Source organism: Coccinella septempunctata, chromosome 2 (genome assembly GCF_907165205.1).
Source record: "Coccinella septempunctata chromosome 2, icCocSept1.1, whole genome shotgun sequence".
NCBI classification, from domain to species: Eukaryota; Metazoa; Arthropoda; class Insecta; order Coleoptera; family Coccinellidae; genus Coccinella; species Coccinella septempunctata.
The window spans coordinates 50,195,168-50,209,496 of record NC_058190.1 but is presented as its reverse complement, the minus strand read 5'-3'; the positions used below and the strand labels follow the sequence as shown (position 1 = coordinate 50,209,496).

Genomic DNA, 14,329 nt, shown 5'->3' with positions numbered 1-14,329 from the left:
AAGTTTAAAAATGGAATGTTGAGGGTTATTTTTCATAATTTTTTGTCAATTTATCCTAGCATATTCACAACAAAAAAACTCTCTTTAACTGTCATTTACTGGTAAGTTAGAGACTCTCACAGTATTTCACTCTTTAACTTCCTCGATTATCAGAGATTGTCCAATTTTCAATTCTTTCCAATCGAGTCGATCAAGTTCGCTCCTGTTGGCTTTCATACAGATTGATTTACAGCTTTTTCAGCCGCACATATACGATCTTATTCTAGTTCTGTAGCAGGCCCAGACTCCGTATGTAATCGATAAATATAGATCGCAATCTTGAGTACCACGACTACATAAAGAAATATTGATTAATGATTAATAAATTTCGCGCGATTGGCTGGAAATGAATTTCGAAATAAATCTCGTATAGAGCGGCGGATCATTTTCTGTTTATAATTGAAAATCAACGATATGATAGAGTGAACGATTTTTTGAACTTCCTTTCTCAAAATATTCTCGACTACATTATTAGGAATAGTTTTTTTTCTTGAATGGTCCAAATCAAAAGTGAAACGATAACATTATATGGATTTTCAATTTTCATCAAATATGGACCACGTTAGTTCAATAAAATAAAACGTGGACCTTGTTAAACCCAATTTCATTCCTACGAAAACATTTCTCCTTTGGTAAAACATGTCATTTGATCAGGAAAATCGAAAGAGAAGTTTGGCTAAGCAAAACGAATCTATAGATAATCAAATAGAATATATAGTTTATCCCTTTTCCCTAGTGGTTTTTCACGGTAAATGGAATGAATTTCCTTCAATGAATAGGCTGTAATAAGTATATAATGTTTTATTTTCGAACTCTTGTAATGGCTGCAATCATTGGTCAACTTTCTACGGAGCCAATTTCCTTCAGTATTTCATAAAATTCAGACCGTTGCATATTATTACGATACTAGGAGAATTGTTCTCATATAACTCAAATTTTTTATGGAATCGGTATACATACAAGCTTATCCCAATTAGGAAAGGTTGGTTTTTAACAGTATCCATACTCAGTTTGGCGTGACATGTTTTAACGTTAATGATTGTTGAATTTTATTATCAATTAAAGTGCGTTCACGACAAAATATTGGCATAACATCAGATCGATTCCACAATGAAATTTTATTGATCGATTTCAACTGGAAATGATCTGGTTTTGGATGTGAGCGAAGATTTTCACCTTGACGATCTTGCGTTGCTTTGATTTATAGGGAGAGTGTCATTTCAACACACAGATTTATGTTTGGGCTAGGTGGTGCATCCGTAAACTTGCAGGTCGAAGGACTACGCTATCTTGAAGAAATTCCTGAAATCTGAAGGTGAATACAAACCCATTTTCGTTTAATTTCCTGTTGAAGGAACCATCAACACCGTTTTGCCGTTTCTCATGCCCAGCCCCAAATATCTTAATTACACTTTCCACTCGAGAAAACAAACTTTGCTCGCAGGACACTTTAATTATTCCTTTGGTCTTCATAACGCCGGAAGTGTGGAATGCGTGACATAAACTCGTCCAACGCAACTCTCGTTATTACAATGCAACAATATCGTACTGAAGGAGTTTTATAAATCGATTTTGTTCAGCCGGGTGAGCAGTGAGGTGACGTGTTGAAAAGGCTGAGGAAAATTAATAATTTTTGTTGTTAATGATAAGTAATACAGCAGTAATTGATGTATTTTTGGAGGTTTTGCCCGGTTTATATGATTCCATACCTGCACGCTTGTTTTTCTGAGTCTATGAGCTATTAAAAGCCAACGTGTATTGAAAAAATTGTACGCAAGTATATGTTCTGTCGAAATTCTGAGATACAAGTCGGTTTGCTAATCAGAATTCTGAGTTGCAAAACGAAATTCATAGATACAAGTCCCAATTTTGACCTACAAGTCGGCATTCTGAGAAACAAGTCAGAAATCTGAGAAACAAGCCAGAATACTGTGTTATAACTCTTGCAAGTGAGAATTCTGCGAATTTTGAGAAAAAAGTCAGAATTCCGACTCAAAACCCACAATTTCAAGGTGCATCTTCAAATTCCGACTTCCATCTCTGAATGCTAACTCAATTCTGAATCGCAACTTTTGTCAGTAATTGCAACTAGGTACATGGTAGGTACCTACCACACTATCTTGCACTGGTGAATGCTGCTGCTTTTTCCTTTTACTGTCCCTTTCGCAGCTACAGTTTCAGAATCAAATTTATCATTTTCATTAGTCGTAGTGGCTTCAGGTTCACTGATCATTTAATATTTTTACTGAAACTTACGTTTCTTTCTATTGCTTGTCAGTGAATATTCTGGGTCAGAATCGGAGCCAGACTACCACATTGTGATAATCAAGAGTAGGTATAAAAAGAAGTTGCAATACAGTTCAAAGTTGATTAGAAGGGTGATGACGTAGAAGGTGGCAGTCCAGTTTAATTGACAGAACTGGGTGCGTTAGCAATGGCGTATCGATAGATAATATAGTAATAGGTGAAGTTAGAAGAAGATAATTTCAACTTTTGTGCCAAAACGTTGTTATTATTCAAATTGCACTCCCTGATTATATGATATGATAGTTGAATTCGTCAGAAAACCACCAGATTTTCGTGTTAGCTCGGAACGCAATGAAAATCAGATTTTTACTGTCAAAAGTGGCACAACTAACCCCCGATTTCACAGAACTTTGATTGCGCGATCAACGATTTGACAGTCACTCGATTTCTAAAACGAAATCACTGAAACCTTCTCATTTATGATTATACTGACAAAGTTGTAATAGAGAATCATTGAATTGATGTATATGGATCATAATTTGGTGCTAGAATGAGATGCTGAATGCTCATGACTGAATTATCGATTGAAAACTAACCGTAGATCAAGTGTTGATTCCCCGATCAAGCTTTGTGAATCCGGGAGTAAGTTTCTTCGATTTGAAAGTGTCCTTATAGTATTGGATTCCCAGAAGAAGCAACTGAATCGAAGATAAATATTCCTAAAGTAACCTAGTGACCCTGAAAAAACTTTTTCAATAACTTTAACACCCTGAAATCCTCGATTGAAATTCCGGATGCCCAAGGTTTCAAGGTATACATCCCATCGAGTAAAGCCCGTACTCTACATCCTACACCGAAAAAAGCGGACATTTAAAATACCGCAAAAAAGAATGCCGGGAGGAAGAAGACCATTATAATTCGAACGTAAAAAGAGCGAACACATTACCAGTCTGGAAATTTAAGGAGGCCGAGAACTTCCAAAAATTCCGCAACACTAAAATCGGGCCGTTGAAAAAGCTGGATTTCGCTAAGAGTGAGTTTTTCGAGTGGAAATAATTCACATATGATGCATGCGATGCTTTGGAGGCACGTCACGTGCAACGTCCCAGCCCGATCTCTTTTTGCTCGCTAACTGAGATCTCCAGAAAAGGCTTTAGCGGTCGTTTGGATTCGCGCCGAGCGATTGGCTAATAATTAAGACATTTGCTACACGATATCACGTTTATATCAAGAGCCAACTATGTTAATGACCACTGGTCGAGAGGCAGTTTTTTGAAATCATTTCGAGTATTTTATAAATGTTTGGGGTTGCGAACTGCAAACTGGCGCAAAAAGGTAGTAAGAGAGTGCTTATGTCGTTGCTCGTTCCTTTAAAAACTGTGATGTATGACGAACGAGTTTGACTCGGGGGAATATATTTATATAATTTGTTTTATCGACTCGATGCTGATGAACATGGGACTCGACAATATTAATTGCCCGGTTTGGCGAAGAATATTCGCAGATTACTCATTGAACGCCTGATGGATTGTTAACTTATACATACTTATACTTTTAATTGAATTTTAACTAACTTGATTCGCCATAATTGTGTATTCCACTCCCATAAAGGCGCAAAAGGATACCCATAATATGCCGGGAAAAATGTCCCATTCAACAGAATGGACTATCAGAAATTCTACAAATCACAAATAAATTAGTTGTTGAGGGTATACTAAATGAGAATTCTGTACTCTGAATTCTTCCTTCAGTCTGAGAAGTTGGTGTGGATGAGTCAACGGTTAATCAATATTCTATTGTTAATTAATTCAATGGATTAAGGTGATTAAACATTCAATGTTCATCATTCATTCTGCGATGTGATGAATATATTGTTTCGTAAGATTAATCTCACATATCGGAGGAAGAACACAATTTATGGGGGAACTATTTATAGAGGATGCAAACCTTTGGTTTTCATCAACATTGAAAAAAGTACCCTTCTCCTTATTTTTTGCCTCTCCGATAAGAGTTTTAAGTCCTTAATCTCCAGAATAACTAATAGGTAATATTCAGTATTTGTGAGGAAGAGATGAAATTATTAATTCATACAGAGTGAGTTCTTGACTCGTACAAATATTACAACAGTAGATTCTTGAGGTCATAGCAAACATATTTTTCCGATTTTTTACGATTCGGCCCTGAAAAAGCCATTTAAAGTTTTTGAAATGAGCTGTGCCAGCCTAGGGAAAACTAAATTGCCTTCAGAATGACTAGCCAAATCTGTGGCACTACACATCTGTTGTATTCAGCCAAAGTACTTTTTGATTTCGAACATCAAATTACTCGAAAAGGGAACTTTATACGAAAAAAATATAAAGATTTATATAAAAAGATAAAGATAAAATATAAACTTTCAAATATGCAAACTCAGTTTCGAGAGTTGTGTTCTTTGAATTTTCGGTATTTTTATGGTACGTAATGGTCATAATGAGAAAACTGAAAGACGTGGATGATATCTTGTGTTCGAAAAAGATTCATCAAATATATGAAAAACTATATTCCGAAATTCATTTCATTTGATGAAACCGTTGTGAGACAAAACTAAAAATGATATTTTTCATGGTTTTTCAACAGCCTGTATCTTCTGAACCGAGCTGATTCTGAAGAAATTATAGAGAAAAAAGTGTTTCTTTTAATCTCAAAAATCTACTGTTAAAATATTAGTGCTAGTCAAAGACTCACCCTGTATATCTGACAAGGCTTGGGTTTTGATAACATACTTGATCCATAAAGGTTTGGGGATATGATGCCAATGATGAACTCATTGAAAATATGAAGTTTCAATTGCATCATCAAATTTTATAGATATTCAAAACGTAATATTGTGACTGAAGTAATTGAGTATTAACACTCAATGCTGAAGTGTAGAGCTAGGACAGTTCTGATAACTCGTCTTTAAAATATTTTACCTGCATAAATGGGAAGAATATAATATACCTTCACCACCAGAAAACGATAGATGATGATATTTTGATAGAGAAACACGTGTTTGCGGTGAAAATCATGTAATTTATTTCCTGGTGTAAGAATTTCTTAGTATTTCCTACTTCATTATCATATTTCATTGTTTTTTTCTACTTATTAAGAAAAAGGTGAAAAAAGAGTTCGAAGTATAGAATATATACATCCGACAATATTGAAGAGCAATTTCAATTATCTTAGAAATTAAAGGCACTACTATGTTCTATGAAATCTACCTTAGCTGTGCTAAAACGAGTTTCATAAATGTTACTTTTTGTAGTTGATTAATCTACATCAAAGGAATATTCGATGATCGATCTCCATAGAAGGAATATTTAAAGGTGAAACCCAAAAATCGAATCATTACCCCAAAATAATTCAATGAAATTCACCTTCATCTTTCGAACAATATGAGTACATCAGTGCCAGTGAGTAATGTAATTTACAAATTAGTTACGTCCATATTATATATCTGAAGCAGCGACAGGACTGGGTCATGAATATGCAACCACGCTATCGAGAAAACCAGGGATTTTCCAATGATTTGACCTCAATATGAGTTTTAGGAATAACTAAAAATAGTAACCATTTGAAGAAGATTTCATTCCCCTGTAACAATTAATGGAACCTCCCCGAATATAATATTCGCCTGGTGAACATTCAAACTTCACCACTTCAATTATTCCTAATGAAATCTTAACCAACAACGGAGATAATTGTCTAACATTATAGCGATCATTTTCTCATGAATATTTCCGTCTTCTTTTGATAGCAAATACCGATAAAACGATAAAAATACCTTTTAATTATAATTTATTCCAGTGGTATAATGAATGTTTCGGCAAAAGAATTATTACCATACCCTTCGTACATTTCTCGAACTTCTAATGCAAATGTTGTTGCATGTTTAGCCGTAATATATCAGCACTTAGATCGTCTTGGAAGTTATGTAGCGTTAATGTTTGCCAAACAAAATGTATTCATGCTGAGTCACACATAATTAGGCATATGAGGGATCATACTGCGTTAAGGTAAATTTGACGGATGACACTTGATCCTAACTAGAATTCAATTTTCGCATGCTCGAAGGACTATAGCGTTTTAATGGTTGAAACCCTCATGATAGTCGCCCCTAAGACTAAGCATCAGACATGAACAACGTTCAACAGAAAATGGAGGAAAAGAACAATATATTAGCAGACTTTGATAGCTCAAAAACCAGCAAACACTCAAGATAGTGAAATAGTTCAAGCGATTGAGACATCCCATGATTTTCCTTTGATTACAGTTGGGAAATGAAAGCGTCATCAAATAACCCAAGATCTCTAAATCCTTGATATGTGTTAAAACGTCATCACAGTGATCAAGAACCTGAAAATTCATGAACAAATAAGTTAAGAGCAATCTTTCATACGTTCGGTCGGAAAAACCACTTTGAAACTATAAATAATCATGGTTATTACTATATTTTTTTCGAACCACAGCAAAAAACCTAAGTACCCATCTTCAGAGAACCCATTGACGTCATGGAGGCACGTTTACGCTCACGACTATCGCACGAGTGTTTGCGTAGGGTTTTGAACGTTAATCCTCGACGAAATTAGTCGAAAGTAACCTTTGAATATCTTATTTCGTCGCTCAAATTTGACTCAGTGCGATATTTACTTACACAGCAGACAACAAGCGTGCTATAAATTAATGGGTCTGCACATTCGATAAAGCGTGTTCAGGAAAAAATTGGCCTGGCTGAATTCGATATAGACATAATGAAATTAGATATTAATTCGGTGTTGTGGGGAATCCAGGAGATTTTGACGGAATTCCGTTTATATTCATTCAGAGGATATCAAGTTTTCAAGAGGATTCGAACTACAGATCAAAGAATGCAGAGTCTGTTCCCAAATATTGCACCTGGATACATTTTTTTAATGTTTTTCTTAGAAACTAGAAAACTGACGGAAATTGAAATGAGCAGATACAATGAGATAGCAATGAGAAGGCAATAAAAAAATTTGGTGTTGTTCTCCTATAATGTCAGCATGATATCCGCCTACAAGGTAAATTTAAGTTCGATGGTAATTCCAGCCTATAGTTACTGCTATCTATTGAAAAATTGTTTTCTTCTCAAAAACCGTTACAAAAGCTCTTTCTAAAAGGCAAAAGATTACAGAACATTATTCTCAAAATGAATCAGCTATCAAAAACTAATTTTTCAATGGTATAATATGAATACCGAAAAAAGTTCCTTGCGAAGAATTTTAAGGGCTGGCTTTTCTATCCTTTTCAGGTATAAGGGAAAATAACCCATAGAATTTCTACTCAGTTTACTGGTTTACCAGAAAGAAATTAAAATAAGTTCTAAGATGCCAACTTGAGGGAGCTGTATCTAACAACCTCTTGCGTTCTAGCCATCCCAAAACAAGAAATTCATCCTTTACTTGTGATTCATCCTTTGAAAGCATGTGCAGAATGCTTCAAAAGTACCTTGGGAAGAGCTTGGAAAATGGAGGTATTCGCGATCATTCAAAAAAAAAATTAAAACTAAGGCTAATCATGAAATCCATTGTTTATGACAATAAACCAGAAACTATATGGATCAGTTATGATAAAGAATTGAAATATAGACTTTGGTTATGAACTCTTCCATTGCCAATAGAGTACCTACTCCTGAAAAATAGACCTTATAAGTAGCGATATTCATACAATCTGAAAAATTCTTGAAGAATTCGCTAACATCATTGATTTTCATGACCGCTGCGTCTCGCTGGCCACGGAAGAAACCAAACGAAAGTCGAGTAATTGATAGTGCAAAGGTAAAGCTTTAAACCCTTGGGACAGATTGGAAAAAAACTAAAAACAAGTCCGAGAAAATTGAAATTTTTTACGTTTATCAGACGCGAAGGTAAACGAATCCTCGTCTGTTGGACAAAACCGAGGACAAAACTGACCAAAGTGAGGTTAGAACCGTGTTTTTGGCCTCAATGTATGTTCCTTATGCCTATGAGACTATGAAAGTTTTTTCTGATTAATCATAAAGTCTTGTTTGGCACTTTCAAGACCACTGATCAGAAACTGAAGCTTCACAGGAACTGCCAATTTCAAATGAACGAATTGCAAAGACGACAATGACGCTGTTGAAAGGTACATTCCGTAATCCGGATGATGTGAACATAATTCAGGAATTACCTACGAAACGAATGATCATGGTTTTGATCAAACACGATTACAAACCATCTTCACGGATCCTATCGGAGTTTCGCTCATAGTTTTGAGAATAATTCAGAGATATCGTGACAAAGTTTGAATTATCAGCCGTTAGATCTAATCGTTGATTGTGTATTTCAGAAACCGGTGGAGAAACTCAATATTGGTAAGAAGTCTTCATCACATTACGGATTCATTGGATTATGATTCTGCAGTTCAGAAGATCACGCTTCATAGTTTATTCTTTGAGAAGTGAAGATTCCGAAAAATTGATGAGAAGCGCTGTAAGTAACACAAATTTGAGGGCTCTGATCAACAAGTTTCGATAGATCAATAGTGAAGAATTAACCATAAAAAATACTATTTCTTACACTTACTATGTTTTTATCCTTACCAAAGCCAGGTATTCATAGATTGTTACAGAAGATATCGAGTTGTTAAAACTTCATACCTACTGTTTCAAAAGTTTCCCTTTAGTTTTATCAAACGAGGAGCGAAAAAACCATTATTATACGAGGATGTATTGATATCTAGTGAGCCTAGATAAGTTCCATGCATAAAAAAAATATTGGTTACCATAGCAACGAACAATAACTCATTAAAAGTGTCAGTGTGAAGTTTGAGGTCAAAAAAGTGAACCAGAGTTACGCAATAAATTAAAAGAAAGAAGATGTCCACCGAAATTGTGAAAATCGAAGAATTGGAGTATCGAGCCATCATCAAGTACCAGTATTTAAAAGGTTAAGGGGTAAGCAGATTCACGAAGATATGCTTAATAGCCTTGGTGATCAATGTCTTTCTTAGCGACCATGAAAAATTGGACTGCAAGCTTCAAAAGTGGTAAATTTTCCATTGAAGATGAAGACCGATCGGGCCAGTTTCTGTATCAGTCCCAGAAAATATGGATGCTGTTCATGACATGATTTTATCAGACCGTCAAATTGGGCTAAAACGGATATCTGAAGCACTGAATATTTCATACGAACGTGTTCATCACATAGTTCACGTCAATTTAGACATGAGAAAAATTGCTGCAAAATGAATCTCCAAATGTTTGAATGCTGACCAAAAGCGTGCGGGATTAGAAGTATCGCGTTCGATCTGTGCTCGATATTAAAACGATGTAGACTTCTTACACCGAATTGTTACTATGAATGAGACTTGGGTACATTTCTACGATCCAGAAACGAAGCGACAATCGATGGAATGGCGACACTCTGGTTCTCCAAGACCTAAGAAGTTTCGTGTCCAAAAATCTGCTGGAAAAGTTCTTGCTTCAGTTTTTTGGGATTGCCATGGAGTAATCATGATTGATTTTTTGGATAAGGGTAGAACACTAACCGGAGATTACTATTCGACATAACTGACAGGAAAAATTAAAGAGAAAAGACGCGGAAAGCTATCCAAAGGTGTATTGTTTTTGCAGGACAACTCCCCTGCACACAAATCTCATGTTGCCATGCTAAAAATTCGTGATTAAGGGTTTGAATTACTAAAACACCCCTCTCATTCACCAGATTTGGATCCATCCGACTTTCATCTCTTTCCTCAACTGAAAAAAAGTTTAAAAGGTCGTAAATTTTCTTCCAACGAGGAGGTAATAAAAGCTGTGGAGGTCTGGTTTGCATAGCAAGAAGAAACATTTTTTTTTGAAAAGTTTAGAGACGTTGCAGGTTCACTGTAATAAATGTATCCAATTAAAAGGAGAATATGTTGAGGAATAAAATATTTTGACACAGAAATTTTGTTTGGTTCTATAGTAGGCTAATAATTTTTCAATATATCCTCGTATAAGAGGGTTAACATTTGAATTCTCAAAAATTATCATTAGGTGAAGAAGAATGGACAAAGTTTCTGAACTTCCTCAATTATGTGGAGTAGTATCTTTTAACACCAGTTTTGATTTCGAAAAATCAGTCCCATACTCAAAATAAACATCATCTAAATGCGAAGAGTTACATGCATGTGCCATTATCATACTGTTGCAGCAAAAAAAAAATGAAAGAGTAACAGATCCACGGACATTGGAAAATAAAGCACAGAATTCACCAGCTAGTTCATCACACATCAATAAAATCAATCCTTCAGTCGGCTAATTTTGTCCCTCGCTACAATAAATGAAGTGACAATACAATACAATTCGAATTACATAATTGCGAAAGAACTCCATTGACTACCTATCAAGCAAGCGTCATTACATTTTACTGAGTCTAAAATGAACAATGTACCATCGGTTTACTTGAAACCAATCAATACACACACACAGCGAAACGTATATCTGCTTATTCCAGATCCAGACTATAATACCGCAGCTGAGCCTCGCCAGCAGAGAAATTTTTCACGTCATGTTATGTCTCCATCATTCAGTCATTACAAATTGATTGACTTGACTTATATTATGTGGATGAGGCATTTGCGATCAAGAAATGTTTCAATGAAATGTCTCACGGTCTAGATAGGTCGTAGAAATGCAAAGATGTTGCAGAGAAATTTAATGGTTATGGGATTTGCGAAGGTTTTTGCAAGGTGAGATGCCTATTTGCGGAGTGTGAAGGGATATATTGCGGGCAGAGACGTCCTCTCGTTTATTTTGATCGCTGGAAAGGTTTTAGAAAAATTTTATCGACAACATGATTCCGGAATTTATGTTTTTTGTAGAATATAATAGACCTACAGCATGGCTCATATAAATTTGGTTTGCTCAACAGGAAAAAGTGTGAGACAAACTAAAGAGAAGATAATGATGGAAAAGACAGAAAACCACACCCATTAAGAATACTACAAATCATTAAAAATATGAATTTTTGAGTTGAAAAGAATCGAGTGAAGATTTATGGAAGGATTCAACAGAAAAAAGGAAGAAATTAATAAAAAGGAAAAGAGACTTGAAAAAAGAAGTAAATATTTAGAATACTAGAAAGAAGTGAGCAAGAAACAGATCGAGATAAGATATAGGGATAATATTTGGCGAAAAAACTGAAAATGAAAAGGACTGATGATTACCAATTTTCATTAGGTTGGGCTATTTGATGTTTTTCTGTTTCCTATCAGTTTATATTTGTATTTTTGCACTTATCCATTGGAAATTTGAATCGATGTATATTATTTCCTTGAGTTGGTCTTAAGTTTATAATTTCTTTGATTTGGAAGCTCCTTCTTTGGAATTTTATTCATTCATACACCAAAGACTTTCTTATTGTTAATGAAAACCAAGCTATTCACAGATGGAGTGGTCAAGATAGATGTTAAAAAAAATGACACTCTGAGAGTTTATGTTTTTTTTTCCTTCATAATATTCTGAGAGATGCTTGATTTGTTCTAAGTTTCGAAAAATAGTATGAATTTCTTCTGAATTCTCAACTCTAGTTTTCTCAACGTTTGTTTTTGTTGATATGGATCGCTAAAGGAAAACTGCTTTTTCCCACTAGGATAAAAACAGTCTAATAATTCAATCTTTCATTGGAAATCCCTCTTCCATACAGCTATTTACTTTTTCAAACAAAATAGCACTGACAACGTGGGGAGCAGTGAAGAATATCAATTCAAACAAAACTCTTTCTATTGTTTGCAACGTACCAAAGTTACAAATAACAAGGTGTTCAATTCCAATACTTCTGTTCTTGAAGTAGAGGCATCGAGAAAAATATAAAACCTGGAGAACCTCAATTAACATTCATGTCTTCTGGAACACCTTTGTCTCAGACACGAGTAAAAAAAAGATCGAGTGCTACCAGCGCCAACCCAGACAAAAACTGCCTCCGACATCGATTCCTCAAAAAGCCTTTGTAATCAAGAACGCTTAGAGCCTTGTCGAAGTGGTAACAGACAATTAAATTCTGCACGTGAAGCCAGAAAGCGACACCAAGCGTCGGATTCACGTTGAGAATAGCAACATACTTCCCTTGAGCTGTCGACAGTTTCGCTACCGTAACTATAGATAGCTTTTCTGGGAATTGCAATTCTGTCTGAGAGACTCCCAAAATGAAGAAAATTTTGGACATCCAGCCTACCGTTTAACATATAGAAGTACTGGAAAAAATTGATAACTTACTCTTTTCTAGTGAATAATCTTCCTTCAAGAATGAACCCAGTCGCTTTTTGATTATATTTGCTTATGACGAATAGTTCTGAAGTACTTGTTATCAAAACATAATAGAACTATTTCGTACTTCATCGCAATATTTGCATACTTTTATCGCTAGATATGAAATTCTTTTCGTCAAGGATATACAGAAATCAGTGTTTTCTAAGTCGAATCTGCAGATATAAGACATTACAGAGTGTTCACTATAATAGGAAATCTTTGTTTGTCTTCCTCAGTTGTACTTTTCTTCTGCTACTTATCTATGCTTGGAGATTTCATTCAAATATTCATGAGTAAGTATGGGAAGCGCATATTTGAAGGCGCTCAGAAACCTTGTAACATATTGCAGTTGTAATTCGATTTTGTTGTCATGAGTTTCTTGATTCTTTTACCCTATCTGATACTGTAATGAAGACATTGCCATTGGTCAGAGTCAGATTGTGAAGTTATGATGAGGGTAGATTTTCTAATTAGACTGGATTGTCTTAGAAAAATTTAAATGTTCAACTCTCATGGGGTGTTTATTTCGTTCTACTGTGACTTACATTTTAAATATGTATTATTCACATATTGCTACTATTGTCTATCAATTTGACTGCTGCATTTTGTTTGTACATATTTTATGATTTTCCTTTTTACGTGTCCAAATTAGTAGCATCAAGTTGCAGAGATTTATTATGCACGATGAGATCGGATAAATGTTGGGAAAGGAACTGTCAACCGATTTGAAATATTTATGTATATGCATCAATATTACTAGTTTGGTTCTTATGGAAAATCAGCACAATTAATACTTGTAACTTCCATATCCAATAATAATAAAAGTCCATTCCATATAGGCAGTATTTAACGATTCCATAAATGGAACCAACAAGCTCGTTGTGTAACGCGGAGCATGGAAATGCGAAGAGATTAGAAAATGCCAATAACAAACTTACGGGTAGGTGTAGGTCGTATTGCAATCCTCGTCTGAAGCCATATTTCAACACTACAACAAAATCGAGGAAACAATCATCACTTGGTGCGAAATTCAGAGTTTTGTTACACATTCAAATTTCGCTCGAAAAGGTAGACAGATTAAGAAATCATTGTTTGTTCACTTATTTGCCGAGCAAATAGTACCTTCAGTATTTACCGAGTCGATATTCAAACACTCTTAACCTTAGGTTTGTTGGCTCTTCGAGTTTAAATCTCCGAAAGTTATCTTGGAGACGTCAAAACACCGCGTTCACTGGATCCCTCACAAACCGTGGAAAATCGGGAACTGGTCTATCTCGCCAGGTATGATCGATACCCGATCGATCACCGGCGGTACGTCTGGACTGTGTGGTTCCGACGGACGGATGGCAAGGTGTGCGTGCGCGGTCTTGGCCCCAGCTCAGGTTGGAGAGTACTGAAATGCTATCGCACGATATGCTTACCTGGGTACTCACCTGGCGAGGTGCGGGTGTAGTTGCGTCGCAACGCGTGGCGTATTCTTGTACTACCCACCACCGAGACGGTACCATTTCTTCTGATGGGTGTGCGATACCGGATGTCTTTTACGGATTTTGAATTAATTTTTGGGGGTTCCGGACCGCCGCAGGTGGAGGAGATCCTTCCGTTTCTGCCGCAAGGCTGTATCACACGTTTTTTCCCTTAAATTACCTATTTGCTACCCTGTCTGTAAATCAGCATGTTCTATTACTGTCTTAGGATATGGAGTGCATAGAATTTGGTTCGAGAATTCTAGAAAACCAAACAGTTAATTAT

General features: G+C 35.7%; 1 protein-coding gene across 1 annotated transcript in view; it reads right to left on the bottom strand.

The window, feature by feature from the left end:
- LOC123307711 (putative transcription factor SOX-15) overlaps positions 1-13,975 on the bottom strand; it is a 63,669-nt gene extending 49,694 nt beyond the window's left edge. The window contains exon 1 of the mRNA XM_044890122.1: positions 13,516-13,975. Within this exon, the coding sequence (XP_044746057.1) occupies positions 13,516-13,556 (41 nt within the window). The 5' untranslated portion in view covers positions 13,557-13,975. The remainder of the gene's footprint in view (positions 1-13,515) is intronic.
- Positions 13,976-14,329: the final 354 nt, after the last annotated feature.